The sequence below is a fragment of the Leptinotarsa decemlineata genome, unplaced genomic scaffold, assembly GCF_025532065.1.
Source record: "Leptinotarsa decemlineata unplaced genomic scaffold, Ldec_3_MD MMD2_tig00002974_RagTag_RagTag, whole genome shotgun sequence".
Lineage (NCBI taxonomy): Eukaryota > Metazoa > Arthropoda > Insecta > Coleoptera > Chrysomelidae > Leptinotarsa > Leptinotarsa decemlineata.
This window is the reverse complement of record NW_027412578.1, coordinates 4,515,148-4,534,050: the sequence shown is the minus strand read 5'-3', so window position 1 is coordinate 4,534,050 and position 18,903 is coordinate 4,515,148. Positions and strand designations below refer to the sequence as shown.

The 18,903-nt window shown below is 33.8% G+C and overlaps 1 protein-coding gene across 1 annotated transcript in view; it reads left to right on the top strand.

Moving 5' to 3' along the window:
* The window catches only part of unc80 (unc80, NALCN channel complex subunit), a 72,858-nt gene that overhangs the window by 26,498 nt on the left and 27,457 nt on the right, over positions 1–18,903 (top strand). Inside the window, 16 exon segments of the mRNA XM_074177303.1 lie at positions 824–1,062; positions 10,857–11,044; positions 11,098–11,246; positions 15,213–15,339; positions 15,397–15,568; positions 15,623–15,758; positions 15,813–15,925; positions 16,523–16,713; positions 16,766–16,981; positions 17,036–17,171; positions 17,272–17,627; positions 17,680–17,833; positions 17,887–18,391; positions 18,444–18,597; positions 18,649–18,859; positions 18,862–18,895. Coding sequence (XP_074033404.1) covers positions 824–1,062; positions 10,857–11,044; positions 11,098–11,246; positions 15,213–15,339; positions 15,397–15,568; positions 15,623–15,758; positions 15,813–15,925; positions 16,523–16,713; positions 16,766–16,981; positions 17,036–17,171; positions 17,272–17,627; positions 17,680–17,833; positions 17,887–18,391; positions 18,444–18,597; positions 18,649–18,859; positions 18,862–18,895 — 3,081 coding nt within the window.

The following is an 18,903-nucleotide window of genomic DNA, read 5'->3' as shown; positions in this document are numbered from 1 at the left end:
TACAGTCGACCTATCAGAAGCTACCGCGCGTACAGCGGGAAATTCAAATCAAGTAGATGAACAAGGCGGGTTCTGGCACAATTCAAGGTCGTGCGTTGCTGGTAAGTATTTCAGAGAGAAACGTGTGACGTCATCGACCTTGAATTGTGCCAGAATCCGCCTTGTTCATCTACTGGATTTGAATTTCCCGCTGTACGCGCGGTAGCAAGTCATTGATATACAATAGAAAGAGGTTTGGAGACAATATATATCCCTGGGGAACACCAGCGTTGATAGTTATGACCCCGCTGAGCAAATCTGGATCGTTGTTCCTGAGCGGTGCTAATGCTATGGTTTTTCTGGTCAAAATTCAGAAATTTTGGAACGAACTTCGCTGCCACATGCTTCATGCCTAAAATTTTCGAAAACATTGCATGGCATGAATCAAACGATATGCCAACATTCTCAGTAACTTCTCTAATAGTGATTCGACAGTTGTCTTGATTTTTTCAACATTTTCGTTGGTTGTTGATGTACTGGCGCGTCCAAGGCGAGCGTCGTCATTCACATCATCTCGACCTTCTGTGAAAATTTTGTATCACTTGTAAACATTTATCTAACTCAGAGTACAATCACCGTATGCCTTTGTCAACATTTCAAGTATTTTTGAGCACTTAATTCCATTTCGAGACGAGTATACCAACATAAAAATAATTAAATCGCTAATTGAATGTACGCAGCGCCCAAAATTTTATTATTCGCCTCATTTTTTGAACATTCTTCGTATAGGTATGAATTCGTCATATATTCGTTCTAATTTTAAATATTTTTTGATAATTTATAGGGTGTTGAAACATCTGGGATGCCCTCATGGTTGCGCAGATGGTCAAAGAGGACCAGCTGCCGAATTTCTAAGAACCCAATGCCAGAATATTCTGGTGAAATTGAACAGAGCAAGCGTAAAACAGTTCAAGAATTTTTTAAAAGACTACGTAAAGTACCAACCTTTGACGGATGTTATGGACTTGTTTCACGCCTACGTCGGATATTGCATTGATCCCAGCTCTTTGCTTTCTCCTTTGAGTAAGATTTAGGATCATTAAACATACTACACTCAATGAGAAATGTTGGGTTATAGCACATTATACAAAAACACAGTTACCATTGGGGATTCGAACGTATAAATTAAAGTTTCAGCGAAATAGTCTAGGTCACAAGATCCTTTTTTTTGAACTTCTGTCATTACGATTCGTAATGACCTCTAGCAACTTAAGGGGAGGTTTGATTTTTTGCTAATATCTCGGAAATTATTAAAGATATCCGAAATTTGAAAAAAGATCCTTGAAGAGGAGGAAATTTTCTAAAAAAAATCATGCCTCCCGAAACTCTATCATCAATATTTATAAATTTAATATGGAGGCGAATATAGATTATTTTATTAGATATACTTTAGTTAATTGACTAATTTTTACAAGCTTTAAATTTACATAAAAACCCTGATAATTTTTAAACTGAAACCTTAAATTTTGTTCACTTTTTGGAGCTTTTCTTGAAAGCCTTCAAAAAAGATTATCGTTGGGAAAATTTAAAAATTTTGATTTTCCATCAATAATCAAAGACGGTGAAAAATTCAATAAAAGGAATGACATTTTTTTTCAATATTCAAATTTATTGGTATTCTCATTATTTGAAGTTACATGAAAATGATTTTCAATAATTTTCAGCTCTATTTGTTTGAAAAATTGTTACAAACAAATATATTGTTTATAAGATATTTGAATTTTTTTGAGGAGATTTCTATCAGTGATGAATATTATGATTTTTAAAAACAAAATCGTCTTAAACATTTTTTTTATTGCTGGAAAACGCATTTGTTGATCAACAATTTTTGTTTAATACTAAATATAATAAAATAGGAACGTTTTTTTATATTATAATTTCTATTTCTCTTTGATATTCTAAAAAAAACTTTTTCGCAATTTATATTTTCTTTATTCACTCAATAAACAATTTGTTTAAAAAATGAATTTTTACGATATATTTCTTTTGAGTACCATCAGAAAAAAAACAACCATGTGTCACTTTTTGTGTTAATAAATAAAGAAAAATTCTTACACATAAAGTGACACATTGTTGTTTTTGTTTTTATGGTAGTATTTAAAAAATTATATATCGTAGGCATTAATTTGTTTATAACAAACTGTTCATCAAATAAATAAAGAAAATATAAATGAAAAAAGTTTTTTTTCAGAATATCAAAGTGGAATTAAAATCATGATTTAAGAAAAAATCGTTCCCTAATATTCATATTTAGTAGCATAAAGAATTTGGTAATCAACAAATGGGGTTTTAAGCAATAACATTTTTTCAAGCAACGATTTCGTTTTTGAAATTTTCCACTGATAAAAATCATCACAAGAAAATTTCAAATATCTTATAAACAATACATTTGATTATAACAAATTTTCAAACAAATAGAGCGAAGAATTATGAAAAAATTATTTCTATGTAACTTCAAATAATAAGAATACGAATAAATTTGAATATAAAAAAATGTCATTGCTTTAATTGAATTTTTCACTTTTTAACGTCTTTGATTATTAATAACAAATTGGAAAATCGCCATTTTTTATTTTTCGAAGACTTTCAAGAAAAACTCCAAGAAGTGAACAAAATTTGATGTTTTCAGTTTAAAAATGATCAGGGTTTTTATGTGAATTCAAGTGTCTAGAAGGTATGTGAATTTTTTTCTTAATAATGATATTTAATGGGTTTGAATAATTTTTATTTTTCAAAGGTCCGCTTTTAGCGCTATTTTCGCCTCCAAATTAAAATAATAAATATTGGTGATAGAGTTCCAGGAACTTTTTTTTAAAGAATATTTTTTTAAGAATATTTTTTCAAATTCCGGATATTTTTATATTTTCCGAAATATTTGCAAGAAACCAAGCCCTTCCTTTTTTACTATATTGTTTATAACTTTTGCAATTTTTTTGAGCCCCTCTTGAAATTTTTCAAAAAGTTTCAAAAAAGCCCTGTATCATAATTTTCGGTGCCCTTGGACACAAGTTCCAAAAAAAGGATCTTGTGCCCCAGATCGAAATGTCGGAGAAAATTAACTCTAGTCCTAGTCGAAATATAAGAGACACTGTTTTTTGTTGATTCTCTTCCTGGTTTGAATATGTATTTTTAGTTTGCCGCCAATATAATATAATGAAATATATCTTTTTGATGAAATCATTCATTATATTCTTGAAATATAATATTTATAATTTGAAAAAAATGTCAAATTTTTTGGTTAATGTGCTATAACTGTTGATTATCTTGCGCATTCACCACTAGTGTATACTCAATATATCCATCACATTTTCATTTACAACAGAATTTGACACAATATTCAGAACATTATTTCAATTCACAGAAACAAACTTTTACCTAACACAATGACGATTCTGTTTCACATCTACATGGTCTTCAGTCATTGATTTCGAGTCAACAATTTATCAATTTGATTATCCAGTTTAAATATTAGGTTGTTTCAAAAGTGTTTTCAGTTTTTATGAATCTACTTCAAACTGTAATATCTCAGTAAAAATGTATTCAATTCACTCGAAATGAACGCCATTTGAATTAGTGTACTTTTGCCAACGTAACACAAGTTGAATAATTCCGCCAGCATACAAACTGTCTGCTCAGGATTCGATGAAGGCCGTTTTTGCCTAGTCCTGATTGGCGAAGGTTCTACCAGTGAGAAAGTTAGCAAAGTGCTCGAAAATGTGGTATTCGATTGGCGAGAGGTCTGGGGAGTGTGGTGGGTGAGGCAGAACTTCGACGCTCAATTCGTCAAATTTTCAGACGAGGATTTGTAAAACGTGTAGATGGGTGTTGTCTTTGACCTCTTCTTGATCAGTGTCGGCTGCTGCTGCTGACGCAATTTTTGGTACACCAGCCGCTGACTATCATACGGTAACCATGACCTTTTTTGTTGATTTTCGCCTTTGAGAAACGCCTGGGTAGCTCTTCGATGTCTAAGCTCTGTATTGTACGACTCTCATCCACCGGGTCCTCAAATCCTCGTCCTAGATATCTGTAGGTCGACTACTTCGGGGCTCATCTTCGAAGCTAAAATCTCCGGACCGAAATTTCGCAAAGCAACGTCGAACAGTGCGTTCATTAACACTATAATTGTTGGTTGAATTTTCGGGATGTTTCGGCAGCGTTTTGGTTCAATTTGAATTCGTAGAGAAAAATTGACAGACACAAAGTACACTTTCGACTTCAGGTGTCCCTACAGAAAGAAGTCCATCGGTGTGAGATCAGGTGATATAGCTGGCCACTTCACAGGACGCCTTTTGCCGATCTAACGCATTGGAAAACGTTTGTCCAAAAACTGTCCCACTCGAATTACAAAATGTGCGGATGCACCATCCTGCTGGAGTGTTATTTCATTTTTCACTGAATTGTCATAATATTCTGAAATTTGTGTAATAATAGGATCTACACAGTCTTGTGATATATTAAAGTATGTGTCTCCATTGAGATAACCTTCAATGAAGAATGGTCCAACAATATGATTACCAAGAATGCCGGCCCAGACATTCAATTTTTGTGGAGTTTGTGAATGTGTTTCCATCACCAAATGAGAATTCACATCGCTCCAGTGACGACAATCATATCTGCTCACTTCACCATTCAACATGAAAGAACTTTCGTCTGAAAAACATGTATTGTATAATAAGTTTGGGTTATTGGCCACTTTCTCGCTGAACACCTCACAAACTTGAAGTCGATGATCAGGATCATCTTCCTATAACTAGTAGCTGATACACCACGCGCTCTAGCTACTTGTCTGATATATTTTCAATTATCCATTTGTACTTATAGGTTCTAAAACTGCAATTCAAGTCAATCATTTCTGACAGGACGGGATACTTCATGTTTTCTGTTGTGAACAGAACCTGAAGTTCGAAACTTATCCATTAACTGTTTAACGTATTGATGGCTCACGTTGTGGTCTGGATAATTCGTATTATAAATTCTTGCAGCAGCTTTAGCACATTCATTATTTCTATTTCTTCAGTAGAATAAACCATGTTGGAATACAGTGAACGAGGATGACTGAATAATAATTCGTGAAGAAGTGACAGTGGCCAACTATCTACTTTTTTTTGCGACAACTAGGTTCAACAAAACTACCAGTGCAGAAAAAACTAACAGTGTCGTCCATTTCAAAACTTTATTACTAAATAAATAAATTTTACAAATCTAGAAAACCTGCGACAGAGAATTGTTCGGGAATGCCGATTTCTGACTCCGAACGTCTTCAATAATTTAAGGAACGCTTTCGAAAGTAGAATGTATATTGTATGGAACTAGATAGAGGTCATTTTGACCACTACATCCGTTGATTGTGTTGCCATAGGCCTTTTCATCACAATTTTTTTTGTGCGCATGCGTCAGTATCGGCCATTTTTTTCGTACTGTTTTTTGTAAACAACCATGTTAAAGAGCCCGTAACTCATGTTTTAAAAATTATAATATGAATTGAAGTTTAATGATTGTAAAAAAAGTGAAAAAAAAGTAGTACGTCAAAATAATCAGAAAAAATGTTTATACTCCATTATAATTATGATATCTGTACGTAAAGGAACAACAAAACGGTGTTGTTATGGAGTATGTACAAGTGATACACAATATTAATCATTCAAAACGAAAAAAAACCATTTTATAAATTTCCCAAAGCCTTGTCTTGAATATCGCAAAAAAAAATCGAATCATCAAGCAAATTACATATTAAAGCATGTGCAAAATGTGAATTATGGGTGAAAAAATGATACAGGAGTGACCGAGGCTTTAAATCTACTGATGATGTTACCAAGGATACTTATATTTGCTCACTACATTTCATTGGAGAAAGTGGTCCAACTGAACAAAACCCTGATCCTTTAAGCTATCAGGAATTTCAACATACGTACATTATTCCTTATTGCATTTTTGACTGTAAATTTCATATATATTATGTTGTATTAAATATTTCCCTTTAATAAAAATTACTGAACATATTCAATTCATTTATCGACTTTTATGGGTATTTGTTACCTTCCACAATCTTAACGTTTCGGAGGCCAAAATCTGCCTCCGTCTTCAGAAATGGATAAAAAATTCTAATATAGTGGCAGTTATACCTTTTTGATTATTTATTTCTTCGCTTCGACAGATGTCAAAGGAGTTTTGGCCTCCGAAACGTTAAGATTGTGAAAGGTAACAAATACCCAAAAAAGGTCGATAAAAAAGTGATTTTCCTCCACAAAAAAATGACTTTCGTTGAATATATTCAATTCAGTATTTACATATTTGTCTAATTAATGTCATATGTACAGCCCCAGAATATTAATGGCTTGATTTATTTATTAATTCCATAAGTAATACTCTTGTCAACTGAAATATATTTTCAATTACATCAAATAAATTGACATTATCAATAAGAATAAAACTGTAAATACTATTTTTTTATATGTTTTTAGATAGTAAACAAATGCTGATACCTAACCTCTCAGTCAGCTCACTTTTTTCCTTTTTGCGGACGTTCATGACGTTTTAACCACCTTTTTAATTGTTCACAATTATGAGCCTCAACTGAATTATTAACAAGTGAAGCACTATCAATGGCTTTTCCAATAATGTATTTGTTTGTAGAGATAGTATTCCTTGCCCAGCCATTGTTGATTAAAACAGTACGAATGTTTTCAATTACCGCCATTTCAATATGACAGCTACGCTTGCGCTCGTCTTATGATGAAAAGGTCTATTGATATTACTTTTGTTGATTTTGTCAATAAAATGAGCGACAGCGAATTTTCTGTTTTTTTCTCAAATGAAACGTTCAACATTTAATTTATTAATTACTAATGAACTAATTTCGAAAAAAATTACAAGAATAATAGAGGGACAAAAGAACTTTCAGATGATGTATCATTCGACCCCCATGTCATTGTAAAAAATAGGGTGGGTAGTTGCTGAACGCAGGGGGGTGACGTTTCGGGTATAATTTCCATATCAGAATTAGTCCACCTAGTAAGTCAGAAACGTCCGTTTCTTACAGGGAGGGCAAGTTTTTTTTTGGAACGCCCTGTATACCGTGACCCAGTAGAATAAATATTTATTGAGATATGGAGCTACAAAAACACATGACATTAAAACGGACAAAACTTTTGAAACAATGTTGTGTAACTCTCAAATACTCAAATTAATGATTTTGGGAAAACAATGTGTGAAGGCCGTAGAATAATTCCTAAATGTTTTCCATTATTCTATGCATATTACTATGCATATTACTAACTTTAATATCTTGCAAGTGTATGTTGCTATGCTGTGCTCCTTAGGAAACTGGTCTTGCGTTTCTCCCTCATCATTCCAAAATTTCATCGTGTTAGAGTAGTACGTAGCGAAAATTCAAAACTTTCTTGATGGGTGGCCAAACTCAATACGTATATAGAATTGTTTTTGACACCAATACGTTGAATACACAATTTGTATGTAATAACTGTTTCAGATATTTCTTTTCTGAATTATATGAGAATTGAGATGTAGAGGACCATGATACGGCAAAATAAACTGCACTCAATTATAAAAATCTACGTGTTGTAGTTAACCAAGATATTTGAAGCTCTCCAACAATCTAGAAGCTAGTTTTTGAGTAGAATTTGTGAAGTTGAAAGATTAGCTCTTAAATTTTGTTACTGTTGACCATTATAAATAAATGAATAAATAACCTGGTGATGAAAACTCTATGATCTGTAACGTGTGCGTGTGATACTATGGATTTTTAACCATTCACGCTTTTACTACTGACTGAATATGTTATCATCGAAGGTCATAATGACTCTTGTTTGTTACACATGGTGTTAACACAGGGTGTTAATCTACATTGAAAAATAATAATAGGTTGCCATATAAACTATAACCAAAAATGTTACGTTCGAGAATAAGAGGTGTTGTAGTTTCAAATAAGAAGAAATGGAAATTATTCAATATTTCCGAAGTTGGAAGATTGCTCGCGTTCGGCCTACTCCCAAAAAGGGCAAGAAATACTTTTTAAATAACTATAGACCAGTCGCTTCGCTATCAGTGATATCAAAACTTATGGAGAAAGCCGTAAACTACCATATCCCTAAATATTTGAAAGGCTTTCACATCTTTAACGATCATCAATATGGCTTTCGGAAACGAACATCAACAGGTGACCTCAGGGCCGTCGCCGTGGGGGGATGGGGTGGGATCCTCCCCCCCTTTCTTTTTGACTTGGGAAAATGTTGGGAAATTTTGGGCAGTGAAGATAGAAAAAAATAATAGTAAAAAAATGAAAGAAAATAAAAAAAATGAAAATGAGTTGAAAGAAAGGGAGAGGTAATAAGAAATTTTTTTTGAAAATTTCAAAAAAGTTAAATTTCTCCCAAGTAAGAGAACAGTTCTGAACAGTCCACAAATTTTGAAGTGACAATTTTATAAAATTCCCAACTTCTCGCTGTTTTTTCGACTTGGAAAAGTTGGGAAAAATTATTTAAACATAATAAATGTAAATATTAAGGAATGAAAAAATTCATGTAATGTTGGCATACATCAATAAACAATAATCCGCAGTCAAAAAATGTTTATCCCAAATTTAACGTTAATTATAAAGTTGTTAATTAATAACTTTTTCTGAATTGAAAGTTAATAAAAAAATCCCTATAATTATTAAACTAAAACCATGGCATTTTTTTCCCTTTGGTGAAGTTATCCTTGATAGACAAAAAATAGATTACCGTTGCCAAAATAAAAAAATTGTCATTTTCAATTTTTTTATTGACAATTGAAAATTAAAATTTTATAAAAAATACATTACAAATTTTTTTTTCTAATATTTTATTGTTTCAATGTCTCATGTCTCCCAACTGCATAACTTGGATATCCCATACTTTGAAATTCTGAGTTGTTTGAAAATTTCAAAAAAGTTAAATTTCTCCCAAGAGAACAGTCCTGAACAGTCCACAAATTTTGAAGTGACAATTTTACAAAATTCCCAGCTTTTTGCTGTCGTTTCGACTTGGAAACGTTGGGAATCTTGAGCCTTGGTCCAAAGTAGAATAATTCCCATTATTATTTTTATAATCACCAAAATTTATTTTTGTTTGTGCATACCCTAACGGGCATAAGCATTAAGCCAATCTTTGGATAGCTAAGTAAGAAAATTAATAAATTATAGTAGTAACTTAACCCTCGGCGTTTATTTTTTAGAAAGTTGGGAAATTTTGGTCGTGGGGTTGGGAGAATTTGGATTCCCCCTCCTGATTTTTCTTTTCGCTACGGCCCTGGGTGACCTTCCATCGTTTGTCACCCATATTTGAAATAACGCAATCCAGAAACATAGAGAATCAAGAGCTGTTGCGCTGGATATTTCTCAAGGCCTTTGACTGTGTGTGGCCTGAGGGTTTGCTGGCCAAACTTTGATGCTGTGACTTGTCGAACCCAATACATAGCTTTGCTGACGACAGCAAACTTGTCTCGGCATTCCATTTAGAATCCAAGACATCGGCTGCGGACGCACATCTTCACCAGCAGCAAGAGGTTGAATATCCTAATGAGGATCTAGAGGCGATTTCGAATTGAGGTAAAAGTAACCAGGTTCAAGTCAATGCCACAAAAACCCAGGCATCATTTTTCTCCAAAGAGATAAATGTCTTCGAACAGGGTATACTAATGTCAGGATAGACAATTCCGCTTTCTGCTTCTATAAGTTTGTTGGAGCTTAAATTGGATACCAATATGTCTTGCCATAATCATGTCGCTGGGATTGTAAAATCTGCTTCTCTCAAAAGGTTGTAACACTGTTCCGAATCAGGAAACTATACAAACCCCAGCAAATTTTGATGCTTTATAAAGCTCAGACCTTCTTTGGAGTATTGATCACATGTATGAGGCTCCGTCCCTAAGTAAACCTTGAAGCTGCTGGATTCCATCCAAAAAACAACCATTCGCCTGATTGGAGACACAGACATCACTTGCAACTTTGATAGTCTGGAATATCGAAGAAAAGTTGGAGATTCGTCTCTCTTTTATAGATACTTTCACAGGAGGTGATCAAGGAACTTGGCACATTTGATTCCACCAAGAGCGGTACATATCAAAAATACGCGACGGACTGTGGCTGCTCATCGTTTTGAGGTTCAATTTAGTACACCTCGAATTTCACTATTTAGGAAACTCTTTCATTTAGAGAACTGCCTTTATGTGGAATAAAATTTTCTTGAAAACGTGTTTCCAAATGAATTTAATCTCCAGCGATTCAAATCCAACGCGTATCACTACTGTCGCACAGGCATCGCTCTTAGAGGTGCCTTGAGGATTTTCCTGTAGTGCTTGTGTTTTGTAAAAAAATTGGGATATTTTAGTGTAATTTGGTAAACAGTGACAGTTGATGCAAGTTTATATTTTTCAATAAAGAAATAGATTTCAACTTCAACAGTGATGTAGGTACGGGAATCAACTTTAATATTTTTGTAACTTGTCTTGATAAACTAACTTGTCTTTAGTTCTACAAGACCTCAAAATAAACATCGTAAGCCATAAATTCATAACTTCAGAATAAATTACTTTTTATCATCTTTCCATCTTTTCAAATAACAGAGATATCGCCTGAGAAAGGCTTCGTGTTACACCCTGTATATTTTAAACACAACTTAATTTTTTTGGGCGCAAATGAATCGGTGAAATTGAAGTATAACCTCAGACAGAACAATGCACTCAATGTAAGGACAAATCTATGACGTTGAATTTGAGCCATTCCTTCCAGAAAAGTGGGTAATTAGTTTTTGAGAAATTTTTGCCAATTTTATCAGACCAGAAGAGGGGCTCTAGCAAGTCACCAGACACAGTATCGCAAAGTGGTCATACATCCAACTTTGGCGCAGGCCTGGGGGGAGGTGGGATACGAGGTGTAGAGGGACAAATAGTCTCCCACGTCTTCAAGCCGTTGGTGACGAGATTCGTGGAGTCTAGCAAAGAAATCAAAACGCCTGAAAGTTTGGTAATGTTACGACATTCGTTGAATTCATCAAAATCAATACACTTTCGTTTTAGCCCTTGTACTGCGAAATAAGACAACTCATGACTTACGTTAAGGAAGGGCATGGCAGCGTATTCAGGCGGGTGGCTCTTAGTGCTCTTTTGGATACTGCTGACAGACCAAATAAAAAGGGATCCAATACCCAAACAACAAGAGTTATAAGGTAAAATTCAATATTTTTCACTATTCTTCTCTTTCTTTTTCTTTATTTGCCATCGAAAATATATAAAATTACAATAAGAATTATTCAATCGAATTCAGCAAATAGATTGGTTTATAATAATATAATAATAATAATACTTTATTACCTTTTAGACAAAAATTACATTTTATGGTAATCGCCAAGCTTATATATAACTACATTTAGCACATGGTACTGTGTTACATGCCAACATAATACTAAAATAAGATAAATAAAATGCAGAAAGGCAACGGAAATGCGTGCTGTCTTTCGAGGTGGTTCTATTATCGAAGTCAAACAACAACAAACAAGTAACAACAACAGAACATCAACATAATATAAATAGAAACCATGAAGAACATAGTACCAGTTAAAGCGGTGAAAACTATTCGAAAAGTTCTGAAAGGCTGTAAAAGCAATTATTTATCAAAACACGTTTCAAATTCGACTTGAATATTTTTATTCTTTCGCAATTTTTTATGTCATCTGGTAAGTTGTTCAAAATTTTTAAACCAAGTATACTTGGGGAATTCTTTCCAACCTCATATTTGGCAAATGGAATATGAAACAAGGAACATTGTCTTGTTGTCCTAGAGTGATAATTAAAATTCATAAGGAAGTTATTTTTGTTTTCAAATATATATATATATATATATATATATATATTTATAAATATATATTTATATATATATATATATATATATATATATATATATATATATATATATATATATATATATATATAAAAATATATATATATATATATATATATATATATATATATATATATATATATATATATATATATATATATATACACACACAACTCAAAGATGAACAGTGAGGGTAACGTTAAAATTTTGTATTTTATGAAGAGTTCTTTACAATTTTGTCTTGAAGACACTCCTGCTATACATCTGATAATTTTTTTCTGCGCTTTAAATACTTTGTCAGCTAGCGCAGATGTTCCCCAGAAACATAGACCGTATCTCAGTTTTGATTCAGCTGAAGCGTGATACCTATAATTGTATTAGTTGGTGTTCATTCATTACAGTTTCAAGGTTTTTCAGTTTGTAACTTTCTGAATTCAGGAGAGAGATAATATGTTCACAATGCTTCTTGAAATTTGAATGTTCATCCACATAAAGGCCTAAAAATTTTGTGTCTTGTTTTCTCGAAATATTTGTATCATTTTAGCGCAGTGATAAATCTAGATTACATTTTTTTTGTCTGTTATGAAAACGAATGAAATTGGTCTTTTCCACGTTAAGCTGCAATTAATTATCAACGAACCATTCATTTATGTTATTCATAAGAATATTGCATTGTTCGTTAAGAATTGTTTCTTCTCTATTGGAAACAACTATAGATGTATCATCTGCATACAAAGTGTACGAGGCTCCATCATAACTATTTGGAAGATCGTTTATGTAGCAAAGAAATAATATGGGCCCCAAGATGGAACCTTGAGGAACACCTATATTGAATTGTTCAATGGAATTTCCATCTTGATATCGTAGACTGACATATTGCATCCTATTTCTCAAAAATGATTGTAACCACCTCAAAGGAGCATCCCGAACTCCATATCTAGATAAGTTTGTTATGAGAAGGTCGTGATCAACGCAGTCGAATGCCCTGCTGAGATCACAGAAAATCCCCACAGGGGACTCGCCGGCTTCGATAGATGAAATTAACTCGTTACACAAGTAATGCATGGCTGTTGATGTAGATTTGCCTGCAACAAAACCATACTGTCTATTTGTTAATATATTATTCTCATATACAAACTGAAGAAACCTGTCCAGAAAACAATACTCTATGACATTTGAAAATGATGACGGAACTGTAACTGGCCGATAATTTTCCATCTGCGATGGACTACCTTTTTTGTGAATTGGAATCACCTTTCCTTTTTTTAACATTGATGGAAATAATCCATAACAGAATGAAAGATTTATTATATATTTGTTGTTCATAAAAGGTATAACCTTCTGCATGAGCAAGTTAACTAATCTATCAATGAACGTTGTAAAGTTGGAGATATAAAATATAAAATGTAAACATCAAAATTTGTAAAGATATAAAATTTAAAATGTATAAATGTAAAATAGTAATATCAAGAGACGTCTGAATATAAATTTTAAAATGTATAAATACAGATTGTTAATATGTAAAGATGTAAAAATATAAAATTTCAAATGTTAAAATGTAAAATATGTGTATGAAGGTAAATATGTGAAATTGAAAAAATATGAATGTGAAATTATAACTTGACCTAACAAGTACATAAAATATAATATAAAAGAATGACTAAATATCTGTGAAGTATGCATTGAATTCTGTTTGGATCCACGTACCTCCCCTTTATGAGTAATTAAACGATTTTAATAATAGAATAGTTTCTATAATTATATCCAATGGAATTCAAGCTTTCGATACTTAACTTATTGTTCTAGATAACAATTCAGTATATCCTTCTTTCAATAATTGGGTTCATTCTTTCTGCAGGTACTGTTTGAAGCCACTATTTGATTTTTTTTGGATATTTGTTGGTTGCGTGTATGTCTTAACTATAATAAGACAGAAACTCTTGGTGTTTGGTTGTTCCCATTTTGGGTATTTTTGTTGTTTAAATCTTGTGTCATAATTGTGTTCGATGGTAGCCATGAATTGTTTATTTTTGTGATGATGGATAGACAAGTAAAGGTTTGTGACACTTCAAATAGTTTCTGTGACGCATATGTGTATGTTTTGTTATATATAATTTTCAACAGCCAGTTCTGTGACACTTCAATAATATTCAGATAGTTACTCATTATTCCTCCCCAAACAGTAATTGCATAGTTTATATGCGTTTGGGTCAAACTGAGGTATAAGATTTTCAACTGCGTCAGAGAGAATATTTTCTTGTAAAACTTAAATTTATTTAAAAAGGATCTTAATTTTGTTGCAACGTATTCGGCGTGTTTGTTACAACGCAGGTTTTTGTCTATGATTAAACCCAGGTATTTGATATATGATTTCATAATTATTTCAATAATGGTCTCATCGTCATTGAAGATGAGTGTATCATATGTGGGTTGATTATTGTTGTAGTTTGCGAGTTGAACAATAAGTGTTTTGGTGAAATTAATTATTAGTAGTCTGCTCTCAAACCTCTGGATTATAGAAATGAAGTCTTTTTGAAATTTGTTCTTGAGGTTTGTCCAATTTTTATCGCGATATAACACAGCGGTATCATCAGCAAAACTGACTTTAGTTCCCTCAATATTGGATTCATAAAGATCGTTGGTATATATTGAATAATAGTAGCCCAAGAACTGTACCCTGCGGCACTCCGTATTCTATACATTTATTAGAGCGGTATGAGTTTTCAATCCTTACACATTTAGAGATACCTCTAAATCCAATATTTTCAAGAATTTTCAATAAGTCAATAAAGCTTCACCTTTGTCCATTGCCTCAAACATGTCCTTCGTGAGCTTGATCATTGCATCTGATTAATATAATACGTTTAGCGAGCTGTATGCTCCCTATCGCAAAGGACTGTGAATAATTTTGGCCATTCCTTCTCTTTTCTTGTCGTTTTTTTGCTTCTGCCAATATCTGTCTGTTTTTTTGAGTATTTTGACTTTGTCTTCTACAAATGCACCTTCTTGAGATATTGAAACTTTCTCATCCATAAATATGTTGGATAACACTGGACCTGAAGTCACCTTGCTTCAGATCTTTCTTTTTTGATGATTTGAATGCTCTATAATGTTCGTCGAAGTTTTTTTTCAAGAGATGCATGCACCTCCCCGGATAATGTTTGTTATTCTGACTCCCTCTAGGGAAAGTTGAAAATAAAGATAAAATATTGAATTCAAACAAAAGTTTGTCAAGTCAACGTCTTGACTTTTTTCATGAAAAATTATATAAATATGATAAACTATTCTTCCTGAGGCACATGCACCAGTCAGAGATGGAGGATCAGCCTGATGCCCCTACGGATACTCAGTCATACACTATAGAAGACAGAGGGGTGAGAAAGTCGCTTTTTAAGAAACGTAGCACATCTTCCACATGCGCGGTAAGCACCAAATCGCTTCGTTCACTTGAATTTATAACTGGTCACGCGTATCTTCAGAGTTTGCTCGAAACAGAAGCTGAAGAATTGCCGAAGGCAAGTCAAAGTCCTCTGGGAAATTTGAGAAAGAAGCATCACATTCTCACGCCTAGGCAGAGCGAAAGAGCTTTAGGGATTGCTTTGGAGCCAACTCTATCCGTCAAATCTAAGAAATCAAAATTAGGTGGAATAGGTGAGTTATACTCAGATGATTCCATAATGTTATTTTCTATCTCACTTTTCTCAGTCAAGTGGTTCAAGAAAGGGGAAAATTCCTCAGCTGACGAACTGGATAATCAAGATAATGGCGATTCATATACAGATACATCAAGTTTCATGAGGCAATCTTCAAAGTACTATCAGCATCGTGAATCTGGAAAAAGGTAAACTTTTATCTATTTTGTTTCGTTCATTTCGAAGAAGGGTAAATATTTCAGTAATGTAACCCAGAGTATACAAAAGGCAAAACGAAGGATGGAGGACAAATTTAAATTCGTTTTGAAGAAGGGGAAAAAGAAAGATGGTAGTACGGAAGAAGCAGCTGGTGGATGTGAGTAGTCATTGAATTTCAACAGTGTTTTCTTCTAATGCATTTTTCTGAAATGGTTTTTTACTTGTGTGGACGATGCTTGAGAAATTATTCAATGGTAGATATATTGTAGTTACGAATTAACAATCTGGAGTGAGGGATTGAAATATTATGAATAATGATGTTTTTGGAAAAACTATGGATAATGGGTGAATGATTGTGCAGTTTTTCGTTAATAATGTGTGCAAAGTTATTCTTCGTTTTACCTTTTTCAACGAATAGCAGCTTAGACCGACCAAAATGAATATATTAACAGTGATAGCAACTGTAGATATTGACGTACTATTCACAGTTACAATAAAAGTCAATTTGGAAATATCACGTCATAAACTTTGATGTACCTATATATCGGAAAGTATTATGCAGAAATCGGATGCTTAATATTAAATAATTGATTTGATCATTTTACGTTTCCTACCATGAATTCTTCAGATATAATTAGGTGGATGTATTTTTTGTTCTTCTTTTGTTTTGTTATTATAACCAATCATACCGAATGTAAAAATTCAACAGTTGTTGGTAGAGATAAAATACATTTTTTTTCTGACATTTTTCTAGATTTCAGCAGAAAGAATTCTTTCGAATATGGAGAAACATCTAGAGAATCTGAATTTGTTGTACTTAAGGAGAGGAAATTGGTATCCACAACTATGGTATACCAAGGAATGTGCAGATTATCTTTTTTGTTAGAAACTTGTCCACCCGGATCAGTACCAGACTCCCATCTTATAGCTTCATCATTAGATTTGGTAATATTTCACCTAAATATATATTCTATTATTTTTACTCATGCGTTCTCAGCCTCATTCAACTGTCGTTGCAAGAGCTGCGCTTCTATTGGAATGTTCCTTCTTCGTCCATTGTTGTAACAAGGGCCAGTGGCCGTCTTGGATGAAATTCAATATACCGGTCTACAGACCATCTGGGCCGCTACCTGCTAGAGGAAATAGTACCGGTATCAGGAGATCCCATATCCTCCAGAGGGCAGCTGGAAAAATGTTCTACCAGTGGGCAGAGGTAATAGTTAATACAAATTTCAACTATGGCCACTAATATTTTTTTAATTTTCAGGTAATTGGGCAAAGACTTGAAGAACTTATCAATGAAGATAAAAACTTGCAATCACAAGTTACTGCAATGGTGACAGATGAACAGAAACAGAAAGAATTATTAGTTCAAGATGAAGAAGAGGATTTCTTAGATGAAGGTAGGGATACACGAAATGAGAAGCAGATTATAATTGTTTTTGTTGCTTTCCGGGTTTTACCTACATTCCTATACAAATTATAATTGTTTTTTTCACTTAGCAAGCATCAATTCGTATGGATCGTCTTGTCCTATGGCTTTGAGATTAATTGCATGCGTGCTATTGCAAGAAATAACGGCTTTTCTCCGAGAAACCTACCAGACTCTACCAAAGTCTTCCAGGATAATAGATAAAGGAAAGCCTCCTGCATGGGAGAAGTTATACAGTCGAGAAGCCAACAGAAGGTGGAGCATGGCACTTTCTTCCATGGGTCACTCTCAAACCTCTGCCCAAAGCTTGCAGTCAATAGCAGGGGACAGAGATTCAGGTCAGACAGGAGAAAGAAAGATCAGTTTTGTCCTTCATGAACCAGACAATGGTTCAGAAGGAAGCAGTAACACAACGGTTACTATGCAGGTATTGCTTTTGTGGATGTTTTCTTCGCGAAGACACTGTTTTGTTGTTTCAGGCTTTTTTACAAGGCGACGACAACAAACGTCAGCAACAATCTGCAAGACCCTCTCATATTCTCCGAAGAGGAACCGCAGCTCCTACGGGAGGTTCATTCAAAAGAAGAAGTTTAAAGCTTAGAAGAGGAACTAAAGAGGGCGCTGATATAGAGTGTAAGAGTCATGAAATTGAGTTTGTACTAAAATCAACTTGAGTATATTTGAAGGGAAAATTCCTGATTATGTGAAAAGAACCGATTCCATCCAGTCCAAGAGGAAAGTTAGTTCTATATCTGACAGGAGTGATACGTCAGAGCCTGGAGCACCAGGTGAGGTGAGTGGGGAAGAATCTCCTGGGGTTTTGAGTGACGAACAACCTCCAGAAAGTCCTAGTGATAGCAACGATACAGCTGATGATACCACGAAGAATATGCCTTGGTTAAAGACGATGGTGCAAGTAGCGAACTCTTTTTATTACTTTTGTCCCCATCAAAATTTCTGCCACCCGTTTTGCTATAGGAGGGTGATGAGAGGATGTAGCAGATTGATCAAAGCTGTCAGAAAAGTTTATGGGGAAGAATTTGGAGTGTTGGAGGATAAATTATCTATGGATTTTGGTGGAAAGAAAAAAGGAAATAAAAAAGAAAAGAATCAAAATCGTAAAGTATCTGATCAAACAAGTTCAACAGTTTCTCCAATCAGAAGAAAAGATAGTGTCGGTAGAAAGGACAGGTAAATTGTATTTACTGGCAATTTGTATTTTGCTGGCAACGTATGTTTTAAGGATCGATAAAAATTTGGATGGTAGTCAGACCGGAAAATCTACTAAGGATTCATCAAGGGACATTGCTGATTCCGATACGGGGTGTGAATCCAAAACAACAACTGAAGGAAAACCAAGCGAACCTCCTGCAATTTTGAAATATATAAAAACACAGGTTATTTTTGATTTCTCAATTCAACGCTATTCTGAACTAATCAGTTTTCAGGTTAAAGATGCTTTTCATGCACCACTTGCGGTTTTACTGAAAGGAGCCGTTATTTTAACAGACGAGCATTTTCTGGAAATAATACCAGTTGCTTGGGAGTTACTTCTGGAGTCGAACCAAGAGGTTACTGCTTGTGCTGCTTCAATTTTCATTCTAGGTGCTGTGAAAGCACCTCAGCAAGTATCTGACATCATGCAGCATGGATTGTCCCACCCGAATGTGCAGTGAGAATAAATGCGATTTTGAGGTTATAAT